We start from the raw sequence: 13,303 nt of genomic DNA, 5'->3' as shown, positions 1-13,303 counted from the left end.
ATGAAAGTGTATGTAATAGTTCAGCAACATTTCTGAGCTGTGTGGCCTTGCTGTAGTGTGTGGCGCCAACAAATGCTGTTCTTAGCTCTGCTGTTATTTAGAGTGAGCCACTCAGCCATATGAAGTGCCTGCATCTTGCCCCTTCTGACTGATGTTTCAGGCTTGACCTCATGTGTAATGGGGGAATATAATTTTCCGGAATATTAAAGAAGCGACTTAGCTGTTTGAGTGTGATAATGATACTGTATATTCTCTGATATTAAAGTGTCATTTTTTTCAACCACTTTAAGAGCATAATGGGGGATTTTTTCATGGAAATAAGAGTTCTTTCAAAAAAATGTTGATGGTAGTGGTATAGCTATAACACCCTAGAATTTGCATGCTAAGCAGAAGGACAGGGCTAAAATTGTTGTGTGGAGGCAGCATCTTTAGCAGAACAATAACATAGGGCATATGCAGATTTAGAACTACTGCAGAAAACTTCTTATCAAGGGCATGGAAATCTTTATTTCTTTGCAAATGTCTCCTCTGATAAGTTTTTGACTCCTTCAGAGTGAAAGGATGATTATAAGCAAATATACAAGTATGGTCAGCATTTAAGTCTTTCCCGTACTACAGGAAGTGCTGCCAGTTCCATTGGCAGGTCTCTGGAGCAGTTGCTTCTGCCATTTTAACAGCACAGATTACAACAAATGCGGTTCCTTTGGATTTGGCCAGCTGAGGGATTTTCCATCTTAGGAACTATGGGATGAGAGTAAGTTTTTCACAACACAACCCAGTGTCACTTGCTATTGGAGAGCAACACATTTTAAATCAATTGCAATCTAGCTTCATTTGCCATCTTAGCTTTAACCTTTCATTGTAAACTGGCTAAACGTTTTCTTCTGTCCTTGCTACCTGTATTCCTTTATGCTGAGTTAGATGACAGAGGCATTTCTGGGTTGGTTCTTGTACTCTTTCTTTAAAAAGAATTCTGTTCTGCTTGTGAAATAAGTTTGGTGAGTAGTTAAGGAAGACATTGGAGCTCTGGTGAAGTGTGTTCTCACCATTTCTCTTTCCTTGTCTGGTCATTATATCTCTTCTTTGATTTCAGTTATCTCTTTATGATGGAATTTGGATGGCCAAGACAGGGTCTTGCTGCAGCAAGTAATCTGGTTCTTTTTCTCCATTATAATCCGATTTGAAGGAAGGCCAGTGCAGCCAACAGTTCCTTGCAAACTAAACATCAGAATCTTACTTTGGAGTGTCGAGAGAGAAATTTTTATTTACAGAATGCCGTCAAATCCTTGGATCTAAAGATGCACACTCTTCTTTGCCTTATGAAAACTAATTTGTGATGTCTGAAAGACAGTTCTTGGCTGAGCTGTGTCTAAAACCCCTTGGTTTGTGTCCATAAGTTTGGAAATGTGCTGTGTTAGTCATGCTGAAAATATTGTCAGTAATCCAGCATGATTCAAATAACCCCAATACAAAATGCAAAATGTACTACTACTACTACTACTACTACTAACAGAAAATGCCCGAAAATATTTCATATTTAGGACAAGTGAAGGGAAATAATCTCTGCAGTCTGTAGAAATTAATCTATTCTTCCAGGAGGTAAATTCTTAGTTACAGGTAGTAGATGCCTTGTCCTGGAGCATAATATGCGGAAGATGTTGAGAGGGATTACTTTTCCTACACAGTCAGTCAAATTAATAATTAGGTCCCTTCTCCTTATCTATTTTCAATTTTCAATCAAACTAAGGGATACTCTCAGAGCTGCGTGCCTGAGGCATCACAGATCCTTCAGGATTTAATTAGGTTTCCCAGTGCTGCAGCATGCTCTCTGAGGCCTGTCAGTTACCCTTTCTCCCAGGAGTTAAAATTACTCTTTATATGACTTATCAGATTTGGTCATTTAATTGATTCTCAATTCATCATCTAATCCATTTACAATTTCCTTTCCACATGTGGAAATGCTGTTACAGGCTGACAACTATGTTGCCCAGTAAGATTCCAGGCAGTACTTAAAACCCAAATCTTAAATGAGTGAAATAAATTCAGACACTCTTGAGTGGTTTCCATACATTTTTGTAATGGTTTTCAGTAACTTCAGCCAATGGTTTTTACAGAAGTCTTTTTTCTTTTTCTTTCCTTTTCTTTTTTTTTTTTTTTTGGATCCTCCTTCTTAAGCCTGCCTTTCTTTCTATTAACAATTGCAAGTTTCTTAATGGCAGTAATGAATCACAATAAATATATTTACTTTAAACTCTTTCTGTGCAGTCGTAAGTTTATTGCCAAATGCCTAAATATTTAATTTCTTTTGCAGTGTAACATGCTGCTTGATTCAAGCATATGACTTGTATTTGCCATCAGCACCTTTTAAATATGTGATCCAAGTGGTGCAGCAGTCCTTGATTTCCTTCTATTTTAATGGATTAGAAGCAGGCTGGTCTTTTATTTGCTGATATGTGTTGCTGAGCGTCTTAGGGAAGGACACTTTTACAGAGATGGTAATTATTAACCTTCACTAGATATGAAGATCCTAATTTGATGATGCTGTGCTGAATCATCAAATGGTTTAGGTTGGAAAAGACCTTTAAGATCATTGAATCCAGCTGTTAACTCAGCACTGACAAGTTCACCACTAAACCATGTCCCAAGTGCCACATGTGCACGTCTTCTAAATCCCCCCAGGCATGGTGACTCCACCACTGCCCTGAGCAGCATATTCCAATGTCTGAACACCATTTCAGTGAAGAATCTCTTTCCCAATACTCAGCCCAAACCTCCCCTGGTGCAATTTGAGGCCATTTCCTGTTGTCCTGTCTCTTGTTACCTGGAGCAGAACCCAACCCCCACCTGGCTCCACCCTCCTGTCAGGGAGCTGTAGAGTGATAAGGTTTCCCCCCCCAGCCTCCTTTTCTCCAGGCTGAGCCCCGCCAGCTCCCTCGGCTGCTCCTCATCAGACTTGTGCTCCAGACCCTTCCCCAGCTGCACTGCCCTTCTCTGGACACTCTCCAGACCCTCAATGCCCTTCTTGGAGTGAGGGGCCCAAGACTGGACACAGGATTCAAGGTGCCACGTCATCGTCATTGCCACGTACAGGGGGACAGTCACTGCCCTGATCCTGCTGGTCACTGTTCCTTATTCAGGCCAGATGCCATTGGCCTTCTTGGCCATCTGAGCACAAACTGGCTCAAGTTCAGCTGCTGTCAACCAGCATCTCCCAGGTCCTTCTTCGATGGGCAGAGAAAAGGCAATCAAAACCATAATTCTTTAGAGAGAATCTGTTTTACAACAACTTAAAGGTTACAGTAATGGAGACAGTACATTTTGCTAACATTTTAGAAGTGTGATCTAATTTCACTGCTGCTGTTTTGTACATCTATCACTACTATTTAACTCTATTGTCTTGGTTCTGTTTGTCAGTGCTAAAACAAAGCCATGTTTCTTTTTTGCTTTGACTGTCTGTGCTCTCTGCTGATGTCATCAGCCAGGTGGTACTAATAATGTTAGTACTAAATTACATAGGCTGGTAACACGAACTTAGTGCTGCTTTCTGACACCTTTAATCTGTTAACATCCTTGCAGTAGAATGTGGTACAAGATTCAGTAAAATCTTTAGCAGATCTTCATGTTTCATGAGTAATAGGCAATTTCCCATTGCTGGAAATTCTGTGTTACTCTGCTGGGTAGTAGGAATGCAAGTTTTCTGAACTAAAACGTTCCATGTATGCCATTCAAGCTTTCATTAATTCTTTAAGTAATTCTTTTTCACTCATTCAAGTTAAGTAATGCTATTCTTCAGCACTCTTTAACTCTTCCAAATTTAAATCACTGTTAAAATTTCTACATGCCTCTTGAAATGTCTACCAAAATCTTAAAAGTGGTGTAATTTCAAATTTAAAAATAAATCCTTGGCAATATGAGAATGAGCGTAATAATAAAAGGCATTTCTTAAATTGTTTCAATGTCTCGAAGAAAGGCCTTTGGAAAACTTTTCTTGCATTCATTAACCCTTCAGTATCTTCCATAGTGACATCATGGAGGAAGCATTTATGAACGAGCTGTATAAACTAAATTAGTTGATCTCAGTGGTAATAAAGTAGAAAAAACAGTTGTTTTACTGAGCAGTTTTAATGGTTGTTTCCTTTCACTAAAGGAGATCTTGAGATAGAAATATATATAATGTTGTGATATCAATTATGTAGACCCAGGTAAAGGTCTGAACTAACTCATACATATACATATGACTACTAAGCAAAAAGTCATTTGATTTTAAAGTGCTTTTGTTTCTTCAGACTCTGAGGGTGGTAGGGTTTGCTAATGGGCAGAGTTCAAAGCCAAGCAGGACAGCACTGTATGAATGCATAATGTTGAATGTGTTGTCATAAATGTAGAGCCGAGGCTTAAAAATAGATTTCTGCTGTGATGACGTGAAGTGGTGGTCATTGCTTTATAACTGGCCTCTTTGCCATGAGCAGCCTCCTCTGTCTGGAGACCTGTTTGATGTGGATTCTCAGACTGTGCAGTCAGAGCTGCTGTGGTTGGAGCAGTGGCCTCGTGTCCAGTGCTTCTGTAGCTTTTGAAGCTCAGAGAAGGCTGAGGGAATATTAGAGATGTGGATACTGAACTGATTGGCATCTGCTTGTCTGTAGAAGGCTTTCAGTCTGACTGAGCAAGGGGTAGCAAGAGGTCAAAGTGCTGCAAGGTAGGAGCAACATAAGAGAACTGGAAGTGATGGGAAGTGAGGAGCCCTAGGCGTGCTGGATGAGACTTCCAGCCTCTTGGAGCCTTGTAGAAGTGTAGACATCTTTTGAAACATTCCATACAGCGCTGCTGGACTCGGTCACTGCATAAAATTATTGCCTGCATTACATGAGTGGTCTTGTTAGATGATCACAACAGTAATTTCTGACTATTTATAGCCCTACTCCTTCTGTTCCATTTTAATGACTGTTTAACACCAATGTTAACCTGGTTTTAACACCTTCAGAAAGGAAAAGAAAGCATTTTTTCAGGGAATAAGTTTTTCCTTTAACTTTTTATGACTGCATGGAGACTTTTAGGGAGGTCTCTTCCCAAAAAATATTTCTCATTTGTGTAAATGATCAAGTTTTTTGGTCAAACCAGGTAACAGTTTAATGAGGTCTAAAATATTATATGGTAACACATGGGCTGACTTAAATTCGATAATGCATACCTTTTTTTGTTTCATTTTTGCTTAATTAGGTGCTCTAACACTTTCCTGTTAGTGGCACGCATGTATTAAAAATTATATCCTGACATCTGTATAAATTTCATGCCAGCAAAGTCTTTAAACAAGGTACCGTAATTCTGGCTGATGCTTAAGTTAGTTGTAATTAAAATTAAGCACCTGGTTTGAAGCACTGTTCCAACTGACAACCATCTTATATTTGAATGCCAAACATGTCTGGTGCTTCTCAGTAAATTTGAAGTACATGTTCAGTAGGTAGTGGGGAAAAGGGAACATTGCTGATCCTAAATTACAGGAAGAGTTCTGCTTTTGAATAACAGCTCAATCCTGACTAAGCAATAATTAGTTTCTCTTTGATTACAGCTTCATGGGATTAGATGACTTATATAACCTCCTGAATCCTATTTTTGTTTTCCTAATTTTATAGGTTTTTAAAGCAAGCTCTCATTTTTGTTGTTTTGTTCATCATATTTTATTAGTCAGATGAAGTATTAGGTGAGAACTTAGTTTGTAAATACTGCTCTTTTGTTGGGGAGGAAAGGGGAAACATGGAAATACTTTATATATATGTAAAGGAATGAAAATAATAGAATTGGTGGGTATTAAAAAAGATTTAAAATCTATTTCAGTTTTTAACAAAATTAGCCAAAAAGGCAGGGCAGCGGGCCATTAAGGTTGCATAGCTCAGCTTTAGCTTGTTTGATGTCAGGAGGGTTTTGTTTGCTGTTGGAAACTTGCTCATTAGCTGAGGTCTAGTTGTTTTTCAAAGAAATGTGATGAGTATTTCTTCCATTTATTTCACTTTCTTTTTCCACCATTTTTGAGGCACCTGCTCTTATTCAAAGAAAGATTCAAATTATCTTCATGCTGAAAGAGTGGAGCTTGTTGGGATCTCTTCTGTTAAATAATTGTTTCATACTTTGGCTCACCATCTCTCTCTAAGAAGTAGACTTGCAAAATAGTGTATTTTGTGTGGGATGGTGCAAGAGAGTTAATGGAAAGCAAGTCTGAGTGATGCCTTTTTAAAAGAATTGAAATGGATTAAAATTGCTTTGGTCTGATTCAGAAACTTGCACCACAAGCATCATCATTTCCCTCTTCCTCTGTTCACTGAGTTGACCATGGCTATAAGATCTTGGTTGATTAGGGATCCTGGATATATTTTGCTGCAGTGCTTTGAACTGTGCACGAGGTGTCTGGACTAGAATAGACCTGTAATCAAAATTTTCAGGAAATTTTCTGATTTCCAGATCTTAAAAGATACCACCTGTTAAGGCATGATATCCACAATGTCTGATGGTAATTACCTTACAAATTCATTCTTTTCAGGTATTGACTAGAACTTTCTGGTTGGTTTATTCTATCTTGTGTTTTCTATATCCCTTTCGAATCACAGTTACTTAAAGATTACTGCAACAATAATCTTTCTGAATTATCTACAGTTTATATAGGCAAAAACAATCCTGCCTACCTTCCTCTCATTTCACCCAGTAGTGTCTCCCTACTCTTTTTCATAGAAGGCAACAAAGGAAAAAAAAGCACTGGGTGCTGCATTTTGCAAAGCAGTGTTTTGGTGCCATCTCTACTTAGCAATAAAAATTTATCCTCAAGTGGTTGCCAGTTCCCTTATTCTCTGAGAAAGAGTCTCTGGGGAAGGTAAAACTCTTTAATGAATTGAAGAGTACACGATATGAAGTAGTTGTGTGAGAAGTTGACTTTTACATGGAGCTTTTGAACCTGATTAGTTCAGCATGTTCACACAGCAAGATCATGGAGTTGTCCCAGCTGTGCTGTGATGATGGTTACAGTCATTCTTCGTTGTATTTCAGAAAATATTAGGTAAAATGCTAGAAAACCGTAACCAAGGTCTGTCAGAAATGGGGAGGAGGGTGTTACATCTATGAAGATTCTTTAAAAAAAAAAAAAAAAAAAAAAGGCAAATGTCCTCTTGATATATCTTTTTTTCATTCCAGCTGCATATATGTAGAAAGAGGTGAAATTTCACTGTTGGGTGACAGAAAGCATTTGCTTTAGTGGATTGCAAAGTATGCTTCTAATATAACTTAAAAAGGAAATGTTTTCTCAATTTACAGTGAGCCTTGACTGTGAAGGACAGCAAAGAAAAAATAAGGGTTTTTTCAGTAAGGGATGAAAATTTTAGATTTATAACTTCATGCAATATTGCCAGGGCCTGAGGCAAACAAAACAGAGCATGTATCTACTTTACAGCTGCGAAAATAATTGCGATGACTATCTGTGGAGTAATCTCTAATGGATTACATTTTGTTAGCATTTCATGATGTGATGTTAGAGCCAAAGTAATTTATAGTAAATGGGAAAAAAAATACTTGTTTTGAAGTATCTGTGGCCTGGACCTTTGATGTCCTCCTAGGCATTCTCCTAAGAACTGGTTAATTTGTGAAAGGTCTTGGTTTGCAGGCAAGGTACTATGCTTGTAAAGCTATTATAAGACGAGTGTAGAAATTACAGAAGTAATTTGGTTTTATTATGTAAGTACTGGACTTCTTTGTTTCTTCAGGGGTGCTAAAGCCATCTGAGGTGCTATCTGATAGTCATTTCTCTTAGATTTATGAGGTCTTTCAGACTTGAAAAGCACTTATGCTTTATTAAGATCACTTGATTTAATTTTTATTAAACTTCAGGCTGCTTCTTTTTATATGTATCTTAAATTTATCCAAATGATACAATCTTCAGCAGTAATGAGAGGCTTCTTACTCATGGTCAAAACACTTTTTTGTGTTGCAAAAGAACTGTGGCGTAGCAACCTCTTCTGCACTTTCATGTGCTGTTGGCACTGGGAACTGGAGCTATGGGAGGGAGGGGTTAGTAACTTAGGGCAACTTCTGTGTCCTCTTCTTTTAATGTTCTTTAATTTGGAGAAGTGATTAAAAAAAAAATAAAAAAGAAGTAATAATATGTTCAGTGGCTCCAAGCCAGATTAAGTCTCTACGGTATTAAATAGAAAAAAATTCTTGGACTTCAGTAGAAGCAGTGTCCAGCTATCCATTTGCAGGATATGGTTTACAGTGATCCATGTGTCTGGATGTCTTGAGGGTTGCTTGGGAACACAAGAAATTGTCTCTGGCTGTTAACACCACATTCAGTGTAAGCGTAACAAGGATATTTAATGTTTTCAGTGTCTGGGAGAAGTGTTTTAACACTTCCATAACCAAAAATTAATCCGAACTATCCAATTTTCATGCATCAATATATAGGGGGATATAGTAAGGAGGATATAAGGGAATGTGGGTTAAACTTAACAAAGTTTTGTTGAAAGCAGAGGGGAATTCAAAGGATTCGTCTTTTGACCTACCTTTCTGAATAACTTAAAATGACATCATTCCGCTTTTTAAAAACATGATGTTATAGCTGAAAATATTTTCAATTTTTTCCCAAGTTCACAGAAGGAAAATATCCATGCATTTTGCCTTTTAGAGAGAGAAATACTTTGCTCTTGATTGGAGCATGCTTTCTCAGGCTTTTGTACACTAAGCAATAGGTGCATGTTTTATTTGTTGGGTTGGGTTTTGGGTTGTTTTTTTAATAAACTCTCTGCACTAGGTTTGTTCAAGAGACCTAGTCTGTCCAAGAGAACATGTTCATTCAAGAGCACCTCGCTGTAGACTTGACCTCCAGGGGTTCCTTCCAATCTAAATTATTCCATAATTTCTTCCTTAAGTCCTATAATTCTGTTCTATTAGTATGTATTGTTAAAGTGATATAGACATGTTATCCTTGATTATACTCTTTCAGAGCAACAGTAAGTACTGCTTCCAGGGCATCCAGGAGTTTCAATAATTGAACTGAAATATTAGAAATGTGTGTGCTTCAGAATGGAAGGGGATTAGTAAATTCAAATGTTTGGTGAGATCTGTACTATATTTAAGTCTTTTTGACACACAGATGTTCTTTGTTACTTCTGGAATTTATGTCCTTTTTCTACAATAGTGGCAAAATATTCTTTATTTATTGTTTTTGATTCCGGCCTACACTTCTGTATCAATGTGGAACTTTCCCTGTCATGTATTACGTTATAATAAAAGCAGGTATGAGCAAGGTATATATACCTCTCTCCCAAAGCAGGTGACCCATTTGCCCTCAGACCAGCATGAAGGACCTTACAGAGAGGGATGGTTTGGTGGTAGCACTGTACCTGTAAGAACAACCACATTCCTTAACAGCTGACAATAAATCTCACCTCCCTTTGAAGCAGCATTAACAACCAAGCCCCTGTTCGGTAGTGAATGTCCATGTATCTGGGGTCCACGGCTTGGGAGGTATAGATGTATTTTTTGCTGGAGCTTCTTGGCATTATTTACTGTTGACACAAGATTGTTGCAGGTAGCACGAGTGACATACAGCTCTGTAAAAATCCTGAGAGCCCTTTGGTTGTAGTGTGCTTTTCCATTAGCCTATCCTTTGTTCAGTGTGGATGGAGGAAGGGCAGTGGAGAGGACTAGAACGTTGTATTTGTTATCATTTGTGTTATTTATTTTTAGATTAAACCTAATGCCACTTACTTGGCAAGGCTTAGGAATGCCGTTCTTCTGTTAAACGTGTCCTTGTGTAGTGGTCTTCTGGGCACAGTATGAGGTCTCTCCTCTCCTAGAAAGAAAAATAATCGCACAGCTATTGATAAAATTCATAGTAGATGACTGGAGGAAACGAGGAGTTTCCTAGGCCTGGGCTGGGCCAAATGATGAGAAAGAACAAATTCTAGTAATGAAGGTGCAATAAAAACGTTTCTTGCTGTGTAAAGGTGGTAAAATTGACTTCTAAATAAAGGATGTGATCCTGGCTTAGACTAAGTGATGACTGCCAGAGATCAGGAAAGATTTTTAATATTTTTGCTTTAAAAAGACACAAGCCAAATTGCAAAGATGAGTTTGGCTAAGGCTGGGCCAATGTTTAGTGATTTGTAATGTCATCAAAGAACTGGGAAGTTTAGTTAGTTCATTAATTTTTGCCCTAAATTCAGGGATGGGTACAATTCATATGGCCAGTGGCCAATCTTTAGCCATAAACCTCTGAGTTACTGGCAGGCTGACCTTGTGTCTCAGGAAAAAAGGGACAGAGAGCAACCTCTGCAATTCTTACCCCCAAGTCACATTCTACCTGAGCAGAAGTTACTGTGCCATCTTCAACTGTGATAGGAATCACAAAATGTTTTGTTTTGGAATGGACCTTAAAGGTCATCTCGTTCCAACCCCCTGCCATAGGCAGGGACACCTTCCACGAGACCAGGTTGCTCAGAGATTCATCCAACCTTGGACACTTCCAGGGATGGGGCATCCACAGCTTCTCCGGGCAACCTGTGCCAGGGCCTCATCATCCTCACAGTAAAGAATTTCTTCCTAATATTTAATTTAAACCTGTTCTCTTTCAGTTCAAAGTGCCATCGGCAAACTTGATGGGGGTGCCCAATCCCACCCATTGATCCCATTGTCCATATCACCAACAAAGATGTTAAAAAGTGCTGGTCCCAGTACCGACCCTGAAGAACAGGATTTGTCACCAGTCTCCGCTTGGACATTGAGCCATTGACAGCAAATCTTTGAGTGCCACCATCCAGCCAATTCCTTGTATACAGAGTGGTCCATCTGTCAAATCCATGTCTCTCCAGTTTGGAGACCAGGATGTCATGTAGGCCAGTGTCAAATGCTTTGCACAAGTCTAGTAGATGACGTCCATTGCTCTCCCCTAATTCACCACTGCTGTAACCCCATTGTAGAAGGCCACCAAATTTGTCCTGTGATTTGCCCTTAGTGAAACAATGTTACCATATCACCTCCTTATTTTCCCTGTGCCTTAGCATAGTTTCCAGGATGATCTGCTCCATGATCCTGGTGGGCACAGGGGTGAGACTGACTTCTGTGCTCACAGACTTTATGCCAAGTGCTACCAGTGAGGCAGCTCTTCTGTGGGAGCTCTCTCAGCCTCTTTTACTTGGCTTGTATGTTGGAAGTTAAATTAGGGTTGCACATGGGTTTTCTGTGTTACTGCATGGAAGTACTAGAGACCATCAACAGATGATATTGATTAACTGATCTGTTCATTAATATAAAATACAATGACAACAGACACCATTAAAGGCCAATACAAAACACTTTGCTGTGCCATTAGTATATTGTTGAGTAATTTTTTTGCTTCATTGTCTTTATTCTTTCAGTTCTACGGGATGACTTTAGACAAAATCCATCAGATGTCATGGTAGCTGTGGGGGAACCTGCAGTGATGGAATGCCAGCCCCCTAGAGGTCACCCAGAACCCACTATATCATGGAAGAAAGATGGGACCCCTCTAGATGACAAAGATGAGAGAATTACAGTAAGTATAAAAAGTTTTTCCAAACAACATGAGAATCAACTAATCTAAAATTACTTGTGTCTTGAGCATGTGAGCATCTGGCTGTGCTGTCTTTTCTAGGATATGTTCTTTCCTTGCCTCAGAGGCAAGGGCTAGTCTGCATTTAGCTTGGAATGTAACCTCTCATCTCATGGTACTTCATTGCAGGGTATGCATGTTTGTTAAAGAGGCCTAAGCAAAACCTGTGTTCTTCTCTTCCTCAGAAGAATTAGAAGCTTGTGGAAATGAAATTCATTATACTCATCACTGTCCTGTAATTTTCTTACCTTTTATCCACCTACAAATTTCTTCAACCTGTAATACCTGCCTTCTTTGGTTGGAAAGAGCAACTACGAGTAGTCTTGTTGAGATATTCTTTTGTAGTTCTGTTGAAAATAATACACGCAGAAAAGTTGTGCATTGTATTAGAAAGGATAAAAAGGGTTTGGGGATATAGACACATTTCTTTGGAGAGATAATGGCTTATCCTGCCATCTCAAATAAATCTGTTTTCTCATTAGAAGTGTTGTATCTGTAGCTTGCTGAATACAGTGCATGACTATTCAAGAGTATGGATAAAGCAGCTTCTCAAATCATAAAACTATCTTTTTCTTTTTAGTTTCTGACATGTGAAGCAATAAGCTAGTGAGCCTAATGCCTTGCAGAAATGGCAATGAAAAATTGAGTTCAAAAATCGCGTATTTGCTGCCAGCTTGGAGACGCAAGAAACATGTTTCCACAGGAGAGAAACTGTATCATCTGAAAGCACATACCATCCTGTTGGTGCTAGAAAGATCACTAGTTGTCTCGGTTTTGAAAGACAGGTGTCTGCTAAGGAAGGCAGAGGCCCCCTTGAAGTGGCAGATATAACCCCTTTTCCCTCCAAGTTATTATATTTTGAAATCAAGAGCCTTTAGGCGAAGATGTGGGAAATAGGAATAACAGTTCTTTACTATATATATATATATGTATATAACCAGTCAAACAAAACAACAACAACTATGGCAGTAACAGCAATCACAAACCCAGTCCCAGCCTTCTCGGCTGTCAGGCTATTTCCCCTCGGGTGCAGTTCCGCTCGCAGCCGGCAGGGGCGCTGGCGGCTCCCGGTGAGCAGGGCAGGTGCGATGGGTCCCCCGCGGCTGCAGGGGGCGCTCCGGAGCGAGCTCGGGAAACCCGCGGCTCTGGTGCCCTGGGATCCCGGGAAGGGATGGAACAAAGGCTTCACAAACCCCTGGGCAGCTGATCCCGGGCTCTCAGGAACAGCAGGCTGAAACAGCAGGCTAGAACGGCGGCTGGAACGGCAGGGACGGACGCAAATCCCGGGTGGCAGGCGAGATGTATCCAGATGGGAGAACCCCACGGACGCCCAGGCAGGCAGGGCGAGCAGGGCTACAGCGTAGCGAAAGCTCGAAGCAGCAGCGGGGCAGGGCAGCCACAGCCCGGTCTCCAGCAGGGCAGGGAAAGCGGCTTTTGGGGTCCCGGCGTTGCTTCCAGCAGAAAGAAAGAACGGCCAAAAAGAAAGAAGCAGCAGCTCCTTTCTCTGCAGCTTCTCTCTCCGGACGCTCAGAGCGAACTGACCCCACACCCAGGTGTAGACAAAGGAGTAGCCAGGCCCGCCCCACTCCCCTTTTTGTCTTTCTTAAGTACAGCTATTTGTCCCCTAGCAACATGCATATGGGAGAAAATTCCTTTAACAGGAAAAAAAACTAAGACTAAACTAAAACCCCAACA

At 40.0% G+C, this 13,303-nt stretch overlaps 1 protein-coding gene across 8 annotated transcripts in view; it reads left to right on the top strand.

The window, feature by feature from the left end:
• The window catches only part of ROBO1 (roundabout guidance receptor 1), a 699,448-nt gene that overhangs the window by 575,703 nt on the left and 110,442 nt on the right, over positions 1-13,303 (top strand). For all 8 annotated transcript variants that reach the window (XM_042037872.1, XM_042037877.1, XM_042037876.1 and 5 more), the window contains one exon: positions 11,394-11,551. In XM_042037872.1, the coding sequence (XP_041893806.1) occupies positions 11,394-11,551 (158 nt within the window). The remainder of the gene's footprint in view (positions 1-11,393; positions 11,552-13,303) is intronic.

The sequence above is a fragment of the Corvus kubaryi genome, unplaced genomic scaffold, assembly GCF_017639235.1.
Source record: "Corvus kubaryi isolate FWS band 111438036 unplaced genomic scaffold, C.kubaryi_AGA036_p1.0 37391, whole genome shotgun sequence".
Lineage (NCBI taxonomy): Eukaryota > Metazoa > Chordata > Aves > Passeriformes > Corvidae > Corvus > Corvus kubaryi.
This window is presented reverse-complemented; position numbering and strand designations above follow the sequence as displayed.